This window comes from Vidua macroura, chromosome 18 (assembly GCF_024509145.1).
Source record: "Vidua macroura isolate BioBank_ID:100142 chromosome 18, ASM2450914v1, whole genome shotgun sequence".
Lineage (NCBI taxonomy): Eukaryota > Metazoa > Chordata > Aves > Passeriformes > Viduidae > Vidua > Vidua macroura.
The window spans coordinates 8,661,446-8,682,266 of record NC_071588.1 but is presented as its reverse complement, the minus strand read 5'-3'; the positions used below and the strand labels follow the sequence as shown (position 1 = coordinate 8,682,266).

Sequence of the window (20,821 nt, the reverse complement as noted above, 5' to 3'; positions counted from 1 at the left end):
TTTTTCAGAGTTTTTGTAATAAATAGCACTTTTGAATCTCTGTGTTACAGTATCAAACAAAATTAAACTCTACTGCAAAAAAAAATCAGAAGCCAAGTTCTTCCCTTCACATACAAGTAAGATCCTAGCTGAAGGTCAAGACATTCACAAGTTTTCTACCATCACACAAATACCACAAGAAAGTTTTCAAAAAGGTTTGTATATTTTTTTGCCTTACTCCTGTTTCACCTGTCCCATGTTCATGCATACATCCAGTTATTGATATTCCTGATAATACCAAATACTATGGCAAGGTTACTTTTTAAGCAACATCTGGAATTATTTTATCATCACAAATTCTTTTGCAAAAATAAATGCTGGTTTACATTCCTCTCTCAGGATCTAACAGAATCTACTCAAGAATAACATAGAAATGTCATACCTTCTTTTATTCCCAGAAAACAAAACCCAGCAGCTGCAAAATTATGTCCATGGTGGTACAAACTTAACAGAGTAGGTCTTGTGTTTTAACAGATATTATGGGGGAAGAGTATCAATGAAGCTGTGATTAAAAAAATGTGGGAAATAAATGCAACAACTCTTCATTAACAATAAGCACCTTTTATTGAACTGTCTTACCACTCAACACTCATTCCAGTCAATCTCTTCAAGTGCTGAACTATAGTCCAGTTTAGCGTTTAAATAAAAGATAATGCAATTTGACTTGTACAAAAAGTGTTATACCTGGGTGGCACAGACTTAAAGTTCTATTTTAAAAAGCCATAGACACAAATAATCACTACCTGTGATTTGAAAATTAAGTCCTATGTATTTCAAAGTAAAAATTAACACATAACTTCCATCTGATGTTATGCTTGTAAAAATGCCTACAAAATATTTGTTCAGAAGGCAGACTGGTTGGAAAGTATTTTCTATTTCACCATTTAACAAATGACATCACAAAAACTACTAGGCAGCAAAATATTTCAGGTGAATTTCACACATTAAAAGAACCCCTGACATCATCATTTCCCAATGATATCAGTAGGGCCCATACAGCTCAGCACAGCAAAAAAAAAAATCTGTGTTGTACAGTCTAAAATTCAGCTACATGTCATTTGTTACAAGATTTAATTCAATGCTCAGGAAATTTAAAAATCAAATACACCTAGGAGTCTAGTCATCAGATACTGGTTATTCCACTTCTTTCTCCTTGCTGCTTTTAGAATTTTGTCTGTGTTCTGAAGGGCATATGCTGTTTCCCAGTGTTTAAGATCTCTCCAAAATTGATTAGCAAACTTTTTGAGAAACTGGCGAATTGCCTTGTATAAAGAATACTTAATTTTTTTTTTGCCATTTTCTTATGACCTTATTAAATTTCTACCCAAGCCAATAAAGTTAACCAGAGCTATTTTACTGCAAGAACACCAGCTTATATGCCAACATGAATATGCAGGCAAAATAATTTATCAAAAATTAGCATACGAGTGCAAATTAAACTTCTTCTGAAAGTCCTGGACTCTACAGAGTTTAAGTTTTTCAACAGTATCCAAGAAGAAATAAAACTCCATCTCAGGAAACAGTAAGAAGAGCTACTGAACTAAATCCTTCACTATACATGCAAAATGGCATTTCCTGGAAAAGCAAAAATCATGGGGTTATTTTCCTTTAAATTTCCTTTTCCTGTAGGATGAAAAATTATTCCAAGAGATAAAAACTATCATCACTATTATAAAATAGTGGTGTCTCCTCATGTCAGTTAGACTTAAGTTTGTTATTAGCAAAAATCAATATGAAAGCTGACACAAGCAATTCAGTTTGTATCAGAAATTCTTTTATATCCATGCACCATCTTTTTCCCCCTGCAAAGGAAACCCAGTGTGGGAAATGATCCTTTAAAACAAGGCCATTAAAACCAAACAAAATAATAACTAGAGTAAGAAAACCTAAGCAAAGGCAGACATACATTACTGAGGCAGTGAATGGGATTGTTACACAACATGAGGAGTTAGACCTCTGTATAGATTCCACATGGCTGAGATCCACATGGCTGGGTTTCTGCTCTGCTTTTTCTCAAAATACAAATAGGGATTTATTTTTTATTCCCTAAGCAGAAATAGGGATTTCTTTTTTATTTCCCTTCCCTGCCTGTGTTTTTAAAGGCATCCAAGATATCCAGGATGCATTGAATATTTCATAAGGCAAATATAACTAAACATTTGCTCAAAAACTTGAGTTAATTCTGTGAAGTAATTCAGACTACAAATGGAATAGCTTACATCAGAAAGGCAGCACAGTTCACCCTTAAATCAAATATTTTTGCTTGGATTCAAGCTCCAGATTTCTTACTACACATAACACAACCAGATCCTGCAGTGACATTTTTCCTCCATTTGCCTTAACTTAGTCAAGAAAGTCTCAGTGTCCATCCTTGCTATCGGAGCAAACACCGAGTTGTGACACAGTTGCTTACAAGTGAAGGCAGATTTCACCCTAAAAGGAGTGTTATTTAAACCAATAAGAAACTAAACCAGCTATAATCAAAATTTTGATCTTCCTTCACTGTGGTACTTAACATATGAACACTAACAACTATATAATTCACTAAATAAATGTATCAACTGTCTTGAGACATCAAATTATATAATTAATAAATATTCTAACAGAGTAAGATAATTAATCATGGTATAAAACCAATTAGTAAAATGATATATTAATATTAATAGGCTATTTATAATTCTTTATGTGCATAAATGATACAAACTGAAAAATTAAAAAGCAATTAAAGGTATTCAATTGCTCTTGAAGTTTTATGTCCCTCCAAAAGAATTGTTTTGTGGGGGGGAGACTGAAATCAATGCCATCAGTAACAACGGGAACAGAGTCTCACCTTAAATCTAATTCACAACTCAACCCTGTCTGTACGCCAGAAATAGTATTTTTTTCCATAATACTATGTCCAATAAGTGTAGCGTTTTTAGTGATTTATTTTTCTACAAGTGAACTTTCTGGAGACACAGTAAAACAAGAAAGGCTCAGTTTCTCTTATCTCCTTGACAATTGGATGCACCTTGTGGCAATGAGCTCAAGGTAACACATCCCTTGAAAAAGGAATGGGTGGGGTATGAATGTGGTATCTGTGAAGGGGACAAGCTAGACAGCCCCAAACACCAAAGTCTTTCTTTAATTCATAAGGCAATGTGGCACTAGTTCAAAAGAAGTAACAATCTCTTCCTAGCCACACACTGTCACCTGTGATGTTCCAATATTGACACAGGTCCCTTGGCCCCTCCAAACAGGAGTACCTTGCTTGTTTTCAAGACAGACAGCAAGTTCTCGCTGTCATGTCTTCAGGCTGAAGCACAATTGTGATTTTGTTCTACACTGACCCCTACAAAAGAACAAAAAGTGAAAGCCCAAATTCTATCTGGAAGACTCAAAAATGGTTTTGGGCTTTTCTTCATTTGCAGGAATTATTCACACCTGCTAAGCCAACACAGATCCATGTGAACCATAGTGGAGTTCCTTAACAGTCACATTACTTAGTAAAGCACAGCATCTGCTCAATCCATAATCACATCTGAAATAAATGCTAAAGAAAAATCTTCTACAATCTGTTTGTGCACTACCAAATCAACTCACCATTTCTAAAATGGAAGCTGTTTTTTCAAATAACCACCTAAATGAATAAGCTGAGAAAGAGCAGAAAATTAAAAACAGATGGTGACCATTTCTGCAAAAGAATCTTTAAGAGCACATACATTTAAGTCCTGATTTTGTTACCCAAACCTTTTGGGTCACTGTCAATGAACATTTCTTGCACACCATAAGATACCCTTAGAGATCTTTACTGACAAGACTGTGAAGGCAAAAGTATTTAGTTACCCAAACATAAAAACCACAATTTGTGGATGCACCATTTGGGCAAAGTCATCTTAGGAAAGGGAACACACACAGGATATTACCATTACTGCATGACACCCTTGATATTTTACAACTTCCACAGAACAGTTCATTCCTTAAGCCCCAGAAATGCCGCAGAACAGTCACTTAAAAATATTTTTACAGCTGGAAATCAGCATTTTTTCTGAATTTAACATATCTGTAGGTAAACAGAATTAGCAACATTTCTTCTGAACAAAGCAGCACATTCTGTTCTCCCTGCCCCCTCCCCAAAACAGAGGCAAAAATGCCGTTCCTTTTCTCATCACAGCTCCCAGGCCAAGGACACTGCCGCTCTGTGGAGTGCCAACTCCTCCAGGCACGTGACGCGGTTACACAACTGAGTGGGGCATCCTGACCCAATGCTGAGAGATTTTACTCCACATGCACTTTTCTCATGTAGACTAAGAGGAAATGTAAAGTATTGTGCTGACTTAAGGCTATGTAATTTTAATGACAACAAAACCAGTAACACAGCAGAAAAAAAGGGAAACGGATATCGCCCAAGATTTTTTGTAAGAGATCGGTTGAGATGAGGCATTCAGGATGAACCAACACTGAACAAAAGAAATTCTAAAAATTCTTTAAAGCTGTCGGACTTTCCTATCAGTGTTTTTAATGTTGACATCCAGTGTCTCTACTTTCTTTGTGAGCCGATCCAACATATCATCCTGCTCTTCTATTTCAGTCTGCAGGCCAAGAGCAAGGCTTTTCAGGCGACTTAGCCCAGAAGACATCTCATCTGTCAGGGTAGAGAGGGACCATAAGGAATCAAAGTGCTACAACACAGGCTATCTAAATGGACACTATCAGGATTCCTTCTTCTCCAAAAGCCTGGGTTAGAAAACGTTAGATACAATTCCTCAAGTGTGAGCATTCCTCTGGAATAGAGGAAGCATTGGTATGTTCACAGTTGTACTGTTACTACCAGAAATGGTCACTTCCTCCTTTTTTACATTTTACATTTGGTGTTAAGCAAATGCTTAACACCAAACTGGATCTTTACCAAATTACATACCCTCTAATGTAGTTTTTACCTTTTTTTTTAAGGTATGTCATAGAAAATTTGGTACATATTTTCTCTGCTCAGCATACACAGCTCACTACCTCAATTGTTTTTCTTTAAATTTCAAGCAGTGATAATACCAGTGCACTGAAGATTTAAACAGTTATTTATCATAGATTAAAAACTCCCATTTCTAGATTTTCCAATTGACCAAAAGGTGACAATTTCATTGCATGATTGATTGATATAAATGCTTCTTGAAGTTAATAAGTTTTCCACAGCTTGTGAACAGAAAAAACGGGCTTCCACTAGCTCTAATGACTCACCATTTCTTTTTGATTTATTCCTTTCTGATTTTTTTCCCAATCTAAATAACTAGGCCAGCTACACAGTGACAGATGTAAGCAAACAGGCACTTTGTCTATATGCTACAGAACAAAGAAAGGCAAACTCACCTGAATGGTTTTGAGAAGTAATAAAAGAAATGCAGTAAATCCACAAGTTAAATATTTGGTGCCTTTCAATTCTTAGCAATTTTTAGCAAAACATGTATTTCAAAAGCTGTGCATTGCTTTAAATTATTCGGGTCTAAACTGATGTACCATACAGATAGTTTTGAAATGCAAATACAAGCAAATTATTTTTAAAGTTATCATCAAATTTTACACGATAACTAAACAAAATAGTGTTGGCTATATATCACTTAATTATTTTATCTGGCTTAGGAATCAGAAATTCTCAATTGTATCACATCAATCAGCTTCAGTTTCCTCACTCACCTAAGTTGGTATCAATTTTCTGGTGGTAAGCTCGCAGTTGTTGGTTCTTTGGATAGGCATCCTTTTGTACTGAAGAAACTAAATCTGCTTTGTTGAAGTCAATGTCTGTTAAAAGTATAGAGTACAGAATATTATATAATGAAAGAGCATGTGAGAAGAGGTTTTGAAGTTTTAGAAAGGCTGTTAAAAATTAGTTTGCACACAGCTGCCAGGTAATCTCATAACCAGAGTACAAGGACTAGTCCACGACCATTGTCTATAGCCAGCTCTCAAGATGAACACTTAAGCTACAATTATTCTCTCTTGGGCTGCCACTTGCAGTTCTGGCAGGGAGCTGGGGGAGAAAAGCAAACCGAGTGAGTCCCCAGCGCGCATCCAGGCGGGACCAAGGGCTGGGACGGTGACCGGCAGCCGCAGGCAGCGGCCGCAGCCGCTCTGCCCTCTGCTGGACAGAGCTCGGCACTGCACGCAGCGGGATGGGCCCCGAGCCCCCAAAAGCCTTCGTTGCGTTATTCACACAACAACATCACCGGTATCCTGCTGCTGTCCCACTCCTACCGTGCTAAATAACCCCGGCTCACTTTATAAAGAAACAGTTATTTAGTATGGAAAAGCCCTCATAGGAGTTAACAGATTGAGAGACAGAGGAATGAGGCCAAACTCCATGCACCACCTTCTGAGAATCAAGAAATTACTTCAGTATGAAGAGTTAGAATCCATGTCTGAAATAACAAGGACAATGTATCTGAAAACTATGACAAACAATGGTTAAAAGGAGAACCTCTGAACGTGTAACATTTTGGCAAACTTAGGGAAACCATGTCTGCACACTGTGTGCACTCCCTGCAAAATATAAGCACTGGCCGCTTTTAGTCTCTAGCAGGTATAACATCTACACTATGGCTATAAAGACATTAATGGAAACAATTCCCTAGAATTCAAAGCACGAAGGCCGGGATACAACCTCCAGATGTTAGGCAGCAAGGTAAGTCAGCAGCTGGGCAGGCTGAAGGGTCTCTGCCTTCATCACTGCAAGTTTGCCCCACACAGATGACAGGCATTCAGTGTAAACTAAAGTTAACAAACCTGAATCATCTAGCTTCCTTAAATTTGGATGGCTTTCCTGGTATTTTGACTCTTGTTCTTTACTAGACATCATTGCTTCTTTTAACCTAGTAAAAAAAAAATAAAAAGAAAACATTGTTGTTGACCTCAGCATTAAAGAAAAAAGGTAACTAGACCACCTCAGGAGTTTACAGGAGTTTCAAAGAACCAACAGATGTTCTCTTTTCTGGTGACACTTCAGAGATGCTATGGGAGACAAGTCCCAAATAAAAAGTTCATGTTACTTACCTGCTGTTACCATAATATTCAGGGGCTCCATTCTGCTCTGGTTTGCTCTCTGGTGGTTTGGCTTTGAAGTAGTTTACCAAGCCCCCCCAAACACTCTTGATGCTGTTTATGTGCCTTTGACTCGTTTTCAAGTCCTGGTCCATTTTATCCACCATCTGCTCCGTGCGCCTCAGAGCCTCTCCCTGACGGACGAGCTCCTAAGGGGCATTGACAGAAAAACAGATCATACAGCCAGGATGAACTGAGACATCAAACAATTAACACTGAAGGAGCCACTCTGAAGAAAAATAACAGCATTTCTTCATCTGTGCAGATTATTTCTGAGGGCAAACAGCTTTTTCCCTTGCTCCCCCTTCCTCCAGGGTACTTCAATCAACAGTTGCACATCAGCCACTGCATTAACCAGCTGTAAAATCCTCATCCCTGTGACATGCCGGGCTCCTGGCACCTACCACAATCAACATCCAGTTTTCTGTACTAGTCTTTTTTGTCAAGCTGACATTTTCATCTATGGCTGGCCACCAGATGGGTGATGTGGTGGAAATGCACAGGTCTACGGCAGAGGAATGAGCAAGCAGGGCAATTTCTAGTTATGAATGGCACTTTCATTGGGAAGGGATTCTATTTTCACCTTACTGGGACGTTTCTGATTATTTAGAAATAGAATAACCAAAGGAAATAAACAGAATAAACAAACAGAATTTCCTCAGACTTCAGGAATATTTTAGTTAATTTTAGCAGTGCAGGATTTAGAAATTTTTATATATTGAAGTATGTTATTTTCTAATTCAGCAGCACAAGCACTATTCCAAAGTAATCCAAAGATTAATGCTGGCAGGAAAGTTGCCTGCAGCTACCACCAGTGCAAAACAAAGAACTTGTGTTCGTATTCTTGCTAAAGTCTGGGAAATTTTAGTTGAATATTCTTTTTATTACCCTCTCAATAAAGCACAAACACACAGACTTCAAGTTTTACCACAGGTCCTGTGTCAAGCCTGAATTCTTGATTCCTCACTTGTGATTTCCTGGACAAACAAATCACGAGTCTGAAAGTTCACAGAAGTCCCACCAAAAACTCTCTGAGCATAAGGACTGGCTGCAGCCTGGGGATGCTCTGGGGTTAATTCAGACAACCACATCACCCAAGGAACATCCCATTACAGCAGGTGACACAATGGACAAGACCTGAGCCCGAGCACAAAGTGCTGAAACAGAGCCTGAGGAATGAAGGAAATGATTAATCAAGGTGAACCGAAGCACATCACAAACAACTAACAGGGAAGGCTCTTCGTCTAGCCAAGGGGACTGCTAAAAACCTTATAGTCAGCTAAAAATTAATAAGAACTGCTGAAAGCAGCTGAAAACACGGCCCAGTCCCAGCCTCAATACTATTCAGACACACAGGCTGTAACTGGGATTTTCCCTCAAAACCCAAACGCCACCACCCCAAAAACACAGGGACGGGTTGGCTGAAAAACCCCGAGTAAAGAGGGACTTTTCAGGAAACTCTCCGGGGGACAGGGAGAACCCTTCTCCCCTCCCGGAGCTGAGCGAGGCGGGGGCGTCGGGCCCTGCGGCCGCTCCTCCCCAGCTGCCCCGGGGCGAAGGCTCCGCTCCGGCGCCGACCCACCTCGGAGGCGGCCACGCCGATGCGCTCGGACTCGTAGAGAAGCGACAGGGAGCGGGTGGTGCTGTCGGCGGTGGCGGCGGAGCGGCGCAGCACCTCCTGCTGCAGGTACCGCTGCCGGTCCGCGCCGTCCGCCCCGCCGGGACCCGCCGGCGCCACATCCTCCTCCTCGTCCTCCGCGAACGGGTTGTAGCTCCTCGGGAGCGCCGACATGGCACCGCCGACCGCGAGAATGTCCGCGGGGAGTCCTCGCCCCTCACGGAACCCCCCGAACCCCCTCCTCGGGCCGCGGCCGCTCCGCTGCTTCCGCCCACGGCACCGAGCGCCGGGCGGAAGCGCTGGGCGCAGCCACCGACCGCCTTCCCCCCCCGCGGGCGGGGTGAGCGCGCCGCAGCGCCACTGGTAGACAGGGGGCTGCTGGGCGGAACCACTGCGGCGGGGGGAGCGGGAAATATGCGGCGGGATGGCTGCGCAGGGAGGGGCACGGGCAGGGAGGGCGGTACACCGGGCGGAAGTGAAGCCGCGCTGGGCGGTGCCATCTTTGTGGCGTGATTGGTGCGCCGTGCTCCCGCGGGAGGCGCCGATCTCGCGGGCGGGGGCGGGCCGGGCTGGCCGGCGCCGTTCCCGCACAACATGGCGGCCGCGGCGGTGGCGGCGGCAGCGGCGGCTGCGGCCACGGCGGCCACGGCGGCGGCGGCCGGGACGGCGGCCGGCGCGGCCGGGACCGCCGCGGCTCCCTCCGCGGGCCCTGCGGGGCGCGGGAGCAGCGCGGGCACCACGCGCGGCTTCTACTTCAACACGGTGCTGTCGCTGGCGCGGTCGCTGGCGGTGCAGAACCCGGCGCCTCTGGAGAAGGTGAGGGGCGTTTGCGGCGAGCGGCCGTCAGGCGTGGGGCGGTGCGTGTGTGCAGGCTGCGGGGTTGTCACGCGTGGAAGCCGCGTGTGGCGGGGGGGCCGTGCGGCGGGAGGAGCGGCCGCTGTGTGCACAGGACTCGCGAGCAGCCCGTGTGTCCGTGCCGTGTGAGGGGTGTCCGCCCGCCCCCTTGGCACTTCCACGCGTGGGAGGCGGGCTGGGGGCAGCGGGCGCGCCCCCGGGCCGGGAGATGCCCCGGGGGGCGCGGGGCTGTCAGTGGGCCCTGAGGGGCTTCTGTCAGCCCAGCTTCGTCCGTCCCTGCGTTCGGGGCAGCTGGGCCTCAGGGATGCTCGTGTGGGCCAGCTTGACCCAAAAATTCAGATCAGCAGCGCACCCTCGGGGCAAGGAACTGGATCTTGCTGCGTGTCCCCCAAATCTGTAGAATACAGTCTTGTGGGAATAATTAGTCTCGACCTAATTAGGGCTGGTTGCTTTCCTCCACGAATCTGGTTAAATCCAGGCGACACAGTCAGTGCCGGGTGAGATGAAGCTGTGCTGAAGGGAGAACCGCGGGGATCCGTGTGTGGGCAGTGCCCCCGAGGGGCTGCCCTGCTCCCCGGGCAGGTGCTGGTGCTGCTGCCCGCAGCAGGGATGGACAGCCTGGTGTGCTGGGACTGGGCACCAAGTGACAGCACGTCCAAATTACTTCAGGCGGTAATCGTGACTAAATAGCTGACAAAAGCACCGCTCTGTGCTGATGAAAACTATAGTGCTTGTTCTGGGCCAGCTGTTGCAGCCTTCTTTTCTTATGTCTTGTTCTGGAAATGTTCCGCTGGTGTGGCAGCCAACGGTGAATAATTTTTCTGTGCCCTGCTCTTGGTTCACAATTATCTAGGGGTTTTATTTTTTTTTTTTTCCAATTTGGCAGAATACAGCAGTTCAATGATAGTAGCAGCTCATATCTAGCCAGAGTTGCTCACTCATGTTGTTGTAAATGTAACCTGATGTGGAACACGTGTATCAGCAGTCATCTTCCAAAGTTCATATTTCCTCTGCTGTATTTTATAATGAGCAAGAGGATTATCTGTGGTGTACTACATGTCTTGAAATTAGGAGGTCTTGCAGCTGAAGGACCAGAACCTTGAATTCCACTGAGCATCCAGTCAATTTTTCTAATTCTCTAGGAAGGTTGTTTCTTGCTTTAGAAATTTCAAGGTGGGATGTTCAGAGAGGTATCTAAGTAGGAAGTGACTTCACATTCAAACACAAGTGAGTCGAACATAGTTATTTATTAAGAAGGCCCTTTCTAGACAGTATTTATTAACATCAAGGAAATTTATAAAAAGACAACATGCTTGTTGCATTTTCCCGTTCGTTAACAATTCTGTAGAAGAACAAAGTATTTGCGAGGTTTGATGTAGTCTTTAAATGTGTGTTTGTTAAGTATGGAGTAAAGTAATAGGTGAATAGTGGGAAAATATTAATTCTGTAAACTTAATCTGTTATGTTGAAAGGATTTGAGCAGGAGTCATACACAGGTTGGCAACAGTTAATTGTTCAGTGCTGTATATGTTGGAGGCATTGGTGCAGCTGTAATCAAAGCTCCATCCACCTGTTTTTTGTTTACAGGAATTGAGTAAATACAATAAAAGTGTCTGCTGCACATTTCCTGCACACCTAAAAGAGAAGTAGTGGAACGAAGGCTTTATCATACTTCAGCACTTTGATCAAGTGTTGAAGAATACCTTTAAATTGACTTATGTTGTAGTAAAAATGTTTGACATCTACTTGAGATTTTTCTGCCTTTTTCTGGTTTCTGTCATTCCTCACTCTTTCCTCGCCCTTGCATGTTCTCAGTGAGATGGATGACTGAAGGAGGGTAATGTTGCCAAATGTGTTCCAGAAGGTGGAGAGACCACTGTGCACTTCAAACAAGCTTCAATTTGGTTTCCAATCTTGTTCCACTGTTCTTTCCCTCTGCTGTTTCTCAGGTACAAAAGCTGCTCTGTATGTGTCCAGTGGATTTCCATGGGATTTTCCAATTGGATGAACGTCGCAGGGATGCTGTTATTGCTTTAGGAATCTTCCTAATTGAATCTGACCTTCAGGTATTTTTTTCCCACTTAGGCTACCTATTTACCTTCAAAGATCTTGGACTAATTTAAGTTTAGTTGTTCAGTGAGTGAAAAGTTGGTATTTGCTTTTCATAAAAGTAGATAAAAAGATCAGAGATAAGGGATGGATGCTGTCAGGGGAGCAAGGAAATACTGATAAGTGTGATGGGCAGTAGCCACGGCCAAACTACTGCTGTGTTTTCTGGTCATCATGGCTTAAGCAGAGAAAGGAAAGAGTATTCAGCAGGATTTACTCTAACCAGGTGTGTCATTGCATGTTCTTCCCCACATGCTCCTGACTGACAGGGATGCTCTGATGCACTCCTGAAGGCCAGGTTTGCAATAGGCCCTTTCATGCCAGGAGAAACAGACAGGGCACACAGGCTGCATTGTACACAAGCATCCCTTCTGTGTCTGCCAGCAGGGCCAGCACAAGCTGGTTCTCTTCCCTTTGACTGCTGGGCCTGGTATTGTTCTGCGTTGAGGAGGGGAAGCATGGAGTCCCAGGTCCAGTGCTGTTAGGCCTCACTTTAAATTCTGTCATATTACTAAGGTTTGCATCAGGCCTGAATTGCCTCCTATTTAGTACCCATGTGCTGTGGTACAGCTTGCATGGATATTATTGACCTAGTTATTTTTTCTTTTTGTGTTTGTTTGGGGATTTTTTTATAAGGCAGCTGTACTGTGCTTTGATTTGCAGGTGAGGGAGCTGAAGTGTTACTTAGATGTGTTAAGTGGCTTGTGTAAGGCCCTGGGATGCATCACATGTACTGAATTGGCACTGGCACTCTGAATTTCTAGCTGTCTTAAATTTATTTTGGGAGCTTGCTGTCAATTAATAAAGTGTTTGGGGTTAGGTACTGTTCTGGAGCTTTCTTCTCCAGCTTTTAGAGAGAACGAACTGTTGCCTGGAGTGAAAGGCTTGGATTTAAGGTGCTGAATTGGGTTACTTTCATTTGCTTGTTTTGAAATCAGTTTTGCAATAGTTAAGAAGCCTGTGGAGTAATCATTAGAAGCAAGTTCTGTGTGTACTAATGTCATTTTAGAGTATCTCTAAAGTATCTTGAGATTATATGGTTCAGCTTTTTTCCTCTGTTTTAAATAGAATATTTTCTTCTTCAGCACAAGGATAATGTGGTTCCTTACCTTCTGCGACTCCTGAAGGGCCTTCCCAAGGTCCAGTGGATAGAAGAAAGCAATGCACGGAAAGGCAGAGGTGGTGTTTGCATTTTTTGATCTTTGTCATGGAATGCCAGCCAGGAGATAGAAATAGCAAAGGTTGTTCAGGACATGGTTCAAGGGGAGGGGAGAAGTCCTGCTATGTTCTTACTTAGCTCCTGGCTTGACAGCCTTTAATATTGATTTTCTTTAGAAGCCAGAGAAAGTTGAATAGATCTCTGTTTTCCTGCTTTGCTGCTTTTGATGAATTGCACTTTCCAAATAGTTCTGTGTTCAATATATTTTGTTACTAAACTGCAGAAGATTGTGTAGTAGCTAGAATAGGAGAGTGGAACATGAGATTTGTTGCTCTACTTTTAGCTTTGATGCTTAGTTGCTGTTTAAATCACTTCATTTTTTGCTCCCTTAGTGTAAGAATACTTTTATACAGTATTATATAATTGGGGTTTATTTCTGATAAGTTGAAAGCCTGGGAAGGTTTTTAATTCTGATCTTTCTTTAAACATTTATGCTGAAATTATGATGGTTAGAATGCTTCTGAATTTTGTATGTAATAATACTTTGTCTACAGTCTGCCTCAGAACTTTATGACATGGGAGTCACTTGTGTCTTCTTGCTTTGTTATAGTTTGCTCTTTCTTTGTTGGTTCTCTCTATCAAGGCTTAAGTGGCTGATTTTCTCTCCATTACTTTGCAGGTTTGCTTCCAGTGGCAGAAAACTTCAGCTTCTGCTTAGTGACGTTGTTATCTGACGTGGCTTACAGGGATGCATCTTTCCGAGAGCAGGTGGAGTTCAAGTTTGTGCTGTTGTATTACCCAGTTCTCCAACGCTGCAGTCCTGGCAAATGTCTGGAGAAGAGCACAGCTGCTCCCTGTCAGCAAGGGGCTGATTGCTTTAGCGTGTGCACTGATGCATTAATTTGCTTGTGTTAATAGTCAAGTACCTAGAGGATATTCATAGGTCTGCAGTTACTTTTGGGTGTCAGTTGCTGAGCCCAGAGTTTTAAAATTCCAGTTTTGATACTGAGGTTGGGAGTGCTGCAGTTTCATTGTGTAGTACTTGCAGCTCACTGCAGACTTTACAGGAGAAGCTCTGTAACCTGAGTGCAATGTAATCTTTTAGTCCCACAACATTAAGAAATCTTCACAGAGGTGCTTGCGTTAATGTTTACAATTTTCAGTAGTTATAATGATCTGGTGTAAGATAATGATATCTCTTTACCAAAAGATATTTTTGTATGTCTGTCTTGATGACTTTAGATTTTGGATGCAGTCCTACAAGTAATGCAGTTCCTGTTGGGAATGTGCCAGACACCACAAATGCATGATAAAGGTAGTGATAAAATTGTGACTGTACTTGTAACTCCTGTCCTCTGAACTTCTCTTGTGTTTGTTTGGTGGTTATCAGGATCAATCCTGAAAAGTGAGTTTTGTCTTTCAGCTTCCCTTAGCACTTCTCTGTTCTGTTTGTTGTTGACTGGAAAATACGGAAGCAGAATTGTAGTAATTTTTGATGCTTTCATAGTTTTTTCCTCTGCTTGTACAGATCAGTTGTTGTAAAGCAGTTTAGGCTGAAACAGTTTAGTGAAGTGGTAGCAAAACCATGAGGAGGAAGTTCTAAGTTACTATTAATTGTTATTACATCTGTTTTTCGTTTCCAGAATATTTATGCAAGTATGCAGTGCCCTGCCTGATAGGAATTTCTCGAGCCTTTGGTCGCTACAGCAATTCAGAGGAGGCTCTCCTTTCAAAGCTTTTTCCTAAAATTCCCCCACATTCCCTGAGAGTTCCAGAAGAGCTTGAAGGAATTCGCCGTCGATCCTTTAATGACTTCAGATCAATTCTACCAAGTTCTCTGCTCACTGTTTGCCAGGAGGGAACACTGAAGAGAAAGGCTAGCAGTGTATCCAGCATCACCCAGGTTTGTATGACTTGCTCTGTGTTAGAGTCAGCACTGAGATGATTTCTTGGTCTCAGTGGAGTTAAGACTTAAGCCTGGATATGCAGAGAGTCTCTTAACACTTTGTTTGAGCAGATACAAATGTCTTTATTGTGGTTCCACAGCTGAGTTTCAAAATAGTTTTGTAGTTTCTGAATTACAGAACAAGCAGTGGCAGTTAAAGTAGCAACTGTACTAGTAAGTCTTTACATGGAGCATTTGGCAAATCCCATTCCTTGTGTTGTTATCATTAAAAGGCATTGTAATGTATAGCTGTAAAATTGGGAAGCTGCACTTCATGGCTGAAGCTTTCTCGAGAGGATACAGGAACTCTTCCTGGTTTCACAAGGGGCTGTAGATGTTCATTGTCTTGGGGGAAGACTGGATTCAGATGGTGGTTTGAAACTACAGATTGTTACTGGCATAGTTTCATATAGTAGAGGACTCATCATTCTGATCTCTTCACTTTAGTCAAAAGCACTGAACTGGCATTTTTTAACTTCCTATTTTTGCCTGGAATCGAGCTGTTAGACCCAGCAATATGTAGTTCCTGTTAGTTTTGCTTGAAGCTGTGTTTCATTTTAAAGTGTACAGTCTATTTCCTGACAGGTTTTTAAATGTTTTATAAATATTTTCTAAAATACAGCTTTTGTGCAATGTTTCAGGTTAGTCCTGAACGTGGACTTCCAGCTCCCAGCTCTCCTGGAGGATCTGCTGCAGTTCATTACTTTGAAGGTAGATAACCTTAAGTCTGTGATTTGGGGTTTTGTTGATATTTATAGAAAATTTAAAACAAAAAAACTTATGACCCCTTCCTCTGCCTTTTAGAATTCTTACAGGAATTCAGTGGCACATGCTGGCCAGGATTTTTTAAAAAATTGTGGTTTAAAGACGGTAGGAAGTAATTATTAACAGCAGTAATTTCAAGGCTCAGTTATTTTTTACTTGTTTCTTGATTCCCTTCCTGCTAGGCAGTGCCTAGTGCTGAAGAGCTTAATTCAACTAGGCCAGAAAGATTTCAGGAGATTAGGCTGAGTAACTTTGAGGAACAAGAGTTAATATTGTCCTTCAGTAGACAGCTACATTGTTGATCTAGGGTCTGGAATTTTGAAGCTTGTGGCACATTGTATAAATCCAAAACAGCTGCTCTCTTTGGATGTGTGTGATGTGGGTCATTGTGGAAGACCGGTAATTTGCTGAAGCAAGAAATACTAAATGAGACACTGAAGTGGAGTGTTCACTAATGTGCATTAGTTACTGTATCATAAAAGGTCAAAACTTGAGAAAGTTTCATGAATTAACATGCAAGCTCTTAACTGCTGAGCTGTGGTAGAGCTCCATCTGTGAGTTCTAAGTCAAAGGAGGGCTTAAAAATAATCTCCCCTTCATGAATCATGTGGAGGACTAGCTCTGCATCTGAGCTGTTTTGGTGTCTCTGGTTTTGTCTGACCCATTCAGGTTTTTAACAGTTTGGGCTTTCTCTCTTTCTGGGCCATTCTCCTCTCTCAAGCCCTGGCTTAAATTAATTTTTTCCACATTGCTTTTATTTTTTCTTCATGTTGCTATTTCTAGAGGCATCTCTTCCTCAGTCATATAATGGGATTACAGGGTAATTCTTAAATTGCCAAGTACGAACAGAGCTGTTTATCTTCTGTCTACTGTGTTGAATCAATGTATTCTTCAATGTTGTGGTCTTCATGGTTTGAGTTAAAAAAATAAATAAAACCCAATGGTTGTAGGTTAGAGAGATACTATTGTAGTAAAACAGAAATAATCTTAAGTCTGTAGATGGACAACTTTGTAGAATCTTTTGGATTATTTTAATTGTCTCTCTGGTAGAGTTTTGATTATTCCAGTCAGGATTTTATTTTCAGTACTAACTTCTACCAAATATTTCAGCTCCAGTCAGTCCTTGTATTACTTGTGTTGATATAGTTTGTGATGGTCTTGCCTTCTGAAGAAGATGAGTAGTGACCTTGGTTTTATTCTGGCCAAGGCTAACAGCTTAAAAAAAAAGAACTGAGGACATTTTTTTTTTTGGTGTAAATAAATAGTCTTACTTGAAAGCCTGTTAATCACAAGAATATTACTCTAGCACAGCCAGCTGAGTACTTCAGAAAGGCGTGAGATGCAATTTCTCAAGAGGAAACAGAGCCAAGAGCAGTTTGCTGAGCAAGTTGTTCGCTTAATAGAGTACTTGAATCTGAAAAACAATTTGATTCTCTTTGCTTTCAAAATGCTCTGGTGAATTGGTGCCTGTTCTAAAATGAACACCGTGCCATGTGTTCATTTCATCTAATACAGAGGAAAACCTTGCAGGACAGTTTTGACTTAACCTTTTCTTTGCATCTCTGTGCTTCTGATTTAAGGGGCATTTACAAATGTTTTCAGGTAGATGCACATCAGTAGTGTGGAAAGGTTTGTCAGAAGTATCTCTGACATGGACACAAGTTACTGTAATGAATTCTCTGTTGTGATCGTAAACTCCTAATGACAATTGTATCATAGTTTTCTGTCTTAATTTACTAATAGATGAGCTAAAATGCACCTCTGGAAAGTTAAAGACTGTGTTAGAAAGAACTCTTTTGCAGTGGCTAAATGCTTCCATTAAAGACAGTTAATATCCTTTCTCTCCTCAAACTTGTATTTCCATTATTTTTCTCTGATCAGGTTCATATCTTCCTGATGGGAATGCACTGGATCCTGATTATTACTTCTCCACAATCAGTTCCAGCTTTTCAGTTTCTCCTCTCTTCAATGGTATTAACAACAAAGAGTTTAACATCCCACTGGAAATGCTCCGACAGCTGTTGAACATGGTACATGATGGCAGTCAAGATTGCAGTGACACTGTGTTCTAGATATTTGCTAGAAATAGATGCAGTTTAAACTTAAAACTTCTAGAATTGCAAGTAAAATGACAGCCTTTGTCTCTCAAGCTTTGTGTAATTTTATTTTTATGGCATTTAATGTCATGCTTCAGTAGCATTCTGGAAAGCTCTCATAATATGCAGAATTTGGAAAATTAAGTACATTTATGACAACTGCTTCCTGCTTGAGTCTGGCAGACCACTTGTTCTGGTGTAACCTGCATACTGCTAGTTGCTGAAATGAAGATTGGGTTTTGCTGTGAGAGTGAGACTTCCTGAAGGATTTGCTGGGAATTCACACAAGTGACAGAAGCTGCAGGCCCTTTTTGCTTCTGGCATCAGCTATTCTGGAACAGCAGAGAGGCTCAGATGTTCTTGTTACAGCCTTAATTTCATCTGAGGCTTCATAGTGAAGTGACTTGTGTTTTCTGTGCATAAGCAAAATTTTATTAGATGGTACTCTGCTCCTATCTCGAGTCATTAACAAGAAACATCCTGTTTTAGTTTGGTTTTTTTCTCTCCATAGGTAAAGCAGATAGTTGAGGATTCTCTTCTGAAGAACTTAGATGCAGTAATAGCTGAAGTTGCAGAGGTATGGTTTTACCTTCCTTCTTTATTGACTTTAATGCTTCATTTTTTGCCTTATTACTTGCAAAATCAGTATTTTACTTATGTAAGGTATGCCTTCTCTTTGCAAAATGATACTAATTTCCTTTTTGAACAGTTCTTTCAGTGGTTTAAATCTAGCCTTGGACTGTGTAAAAATGGTGAAGAGGGGTGATATTTTTCACTAACATAGGAGGAAATAGTTATTTTCCTACTAGCTCTGTTGTCCTAATAAATTACAGCATTGGTTGCCCAAAACAGGTTTACTGTAGACTAAGGACTTCCTTGCATATTGCAGTGACATTGTCTTTTTTCACATATATGAAATGCATTGGTTATTTTCAGTTTGTGGCTTGGAAACCACTGCTGCTCTTTTAGGTGCCATTTCTATGAGTTTCAGTGTTGCAGCTCATGGACTCTCAGAGGTGACAGATTTGGTTCTTTAGGTCTGTGAGTCCTCATTTCAGAACAAGAATTTGTTTCTTCTCCCCTCCCCTGGGTGCAGTTCTGTCACAGCCTTCACCACATTTTATGGAGTTTGCCTCATTTCCTCAGGGCATAAAGCTGTGGTGAAAGGGGTGTGTGCTGAAATGTGTGCAGAAATGACTCTGCTTTGCTCTCAGCCTCCTGTTTGAAATGGAGGCCTGAGTGGAGAAAACTTCAGCCTCTCTTTCTGCCATCTCAGTAAAGTGAGAGCTTTGAGTCTCCCCCTTTTTTTTTCTTTTTTGTTTTTACCCCTATTGTTAGAGAAACAGACGTGCTCTTCAAATCAAACATTTTCTGAATTTTGTTTAATGCATTGAATGGTGTACTTTTATTAAAAGTAGAGGGGGAAAAGTGAGGTTACTTCTTCTACCTGTTTAATATGCTTGTTTACTTTGTGGAGGTGGAGTGAGATTACTTTGTATAATGGAAAATACTTCCTTTTGAATCTGGCAGATTGCTTCTTGTGTCTTTCAGACGGGTTCTAGTACAGATCTCTATTACAAAACCTTCAGTGACCCTCTTTACCTTGCTCAGTTTAAAATGCTGAGAGACACACTATACTATATGAAAGGTATAGTATTTATTTATTTTTATTTATCCTTCATTATGTTTAGGATCACAAGCATCATCTGCTTTCTGTTGAGTGTTTGAACATTGGGTTTGCATTTCCTAGGAACTCTACTTATGCTATTAAATTTGTATTTTGAAATGTTTCCATATTAAAAAGGCACCATGAAAGTAGAAAAACATATTTTGGCCCCCATTAAAAGGATTAATAGATGACATTTGAATTGTCTGTTCACTGGTGGACTTTGTTATAATATTTATTTTTTAGACAGGAGATAAAATTGATTAAATAATAAAATGTAGCAATGACTTTTATATATGCTGTTATTCTGATACACTGACTTCCCTCCTTCCAGTATAATGTTGTTTCCTTTTCTTTCTTTAGATCTTCCCAACTCATTTGTGAAGGAAATCCATGATTTTGTGCTGGAGCAATTCAACAGCAGCCAGTCAGAACTTCAGAAAATCCTCCACGATGTGGATCGACTGCACAACGAACTGAGCCCTTTAAAACTGCGTTGTCAGGCCAATGCTGCCTGTGTGGATCTCATGGTGTGGGCTGTGAAAGATGAACAAAGTAAAAAAAATGCTCTTTGGTTTCTGCAGTGTCTGTTTGTTCTGTTCTAAGTTGTAGAAATCCTTATGGAGTAGATAGTGCTCAGAGAAATATTAAATTTCAGTGGAATACTTTTTACTTTTAGAATACAAGGGTAAAACTTCCATCAAAAGATTGTCAGATTAGTTGGCTGGTTAGTTAGACATCTCTTTATAGAAATGGAAACAGAAACTTCCTATTACTTATCTCCAGGGGATGCTATAAATGCTGAATTGCATGCAGCTATTTATTTTCTAGTTTCTGTTTTATTTATTGCTCTTTATGTCTTAAGTATTTCTCAGTTCTTTTATAGAAAATGTTTTATCTTCATTGCTAGCAGACTGGGAAGCTCTTTCTTATTTTTCCTCTATTTTGTTTCTTGCTGTATAAATCTTACATCTGCTGAATACGTGGAGGATTTTTTTCCTTTGGACATTGCAATATTTAATTTCTGTTTAGTATGAAGTATGCTCAAAATCAGCTTTAAGTACTGTCATTCTTTTAGTAACAATGTTTGACAGAGCTGTTTGGTGCAGGTGCTAAGTTTCTAAAACTGTTTTTGCAGAAGCAGCACTAAATCTTATACTACAAGATTGAAACTTATAAATTCTCTTCATTATTTTAGAAATTCCAGTAAGCATTGGGTTGTGTTTGGCCTAATAACAAATTGGAAATATTTTTTTCTGTTTGATTTTTTAAGGTGCAGAAAACCTGTGCATCAAGTTATCAGAGAAGCTGCAGTCAAAAACCTCAAGCAAAATCATAATTGCTCACTTGCCACTGCTAATTTGCTGTTTGCAGGTCTGTCTTTACAGTATTTGTCATTAATTACTGCAATTACTCACTGTATCAGTGAATGAGAATTTGCGGAATTTTACAAGTTACTAGAACGTTTTATCTGCATTTTTTATTACTTTCCATCACTGTG

At 41.0% G+C, this 20,821-nt stretch overlaps 2 protein-coding genes across 3 annotated transcripts in view; one reads left to right on the top strand and one right to left on the bottom strand.

Annotated features, from left to right (window-relative positions):
* Positions 1 to 580: 580 nt before the first annotated feature.
* Positions 581 to 9,008, bottom strand: SNAP29 (synaptosome associated protein 29). The gene is made up of 5 exons (XM_053993949.1): positions 8,690 to 9,008; positions 7,060 to 7,256; positions 6,793 to 6,878; positions 5,707 to 5,811; positions 581 to 4,663 (listed from the first exon to the last, which is right to left on the bottom strand). The coding sequence occupies exons 1-5, from the start codon at positions 8,897 to 8,899 to the stop codon at positions 4,506 to 4,508; spliced, it is 756 nt and encodes a 251-aa protein (XP_053849924.1). The 5' UTR covers positions 8,900 to 9,008; the 3' UTR covers positions 581 to 4,505.
* Positions 9,009 to 9,319: 311 nt separating this feature from the next.
* The window catches only part of PI4KA (phosphatidylinositol 4-kinase alpha), a 54,598-nt gene continuing 43,096 nt past the window's right edge, over positions 9,320 to 20,821 (top strand). Inside the window, exons 1-12 of one of the 2 annotated variants that reach the window (XM_053993522.1) lie at positions 9,320 to 9,541; positions 11,530 to 11,646; positions 12,775 to 12,868; positions 13,528 to 13,616; positions 14,091 to 14,163; positions 14,492 to 14,751; positions 15,435 to 15,504; positions 17,440 to 17,588; positions 18,166 to 18,231; positions 19,206 to 19,302; positions 19,684 to 19,875; positions 20,594 to 20,694. In XM_053993522.1, the coding sequence (XP_053849497.1) occupies positions 9,320 to 9,541; positions 11,530 to 11,646; positions 12,775 to 12,868; positions 13,528 to 13,616; positions 14,091 to 14,163; positions 14,492 to 14,751; positions 15,435 to 15,504; positions 17,440 to 17,588; positions 18,166 to 18,231; positions 19,206 to 19,302; positions 19,684 to 19,875; positions 20,594 to 20,694 (1,530 nt within the window). The remainder of the gene's footprint in view (positions 9,542 to 11,529; positions 11,647 to 12,774; positions 12,869 to 13,527; positions 13,617 to 14,090; positions 14,164 to 14,491; positions 14,752 to 15,434; positions 15,505 to 17,439; positions 17,589 to 18,165; positions 18,232 to 19,205; positions 19,303 to 19,683; positions 19,876 to 20,593; positions 20,695 to 20,821) is intronic. The other variant, XM_053993523.1, reaches the window with a different exon arrangement.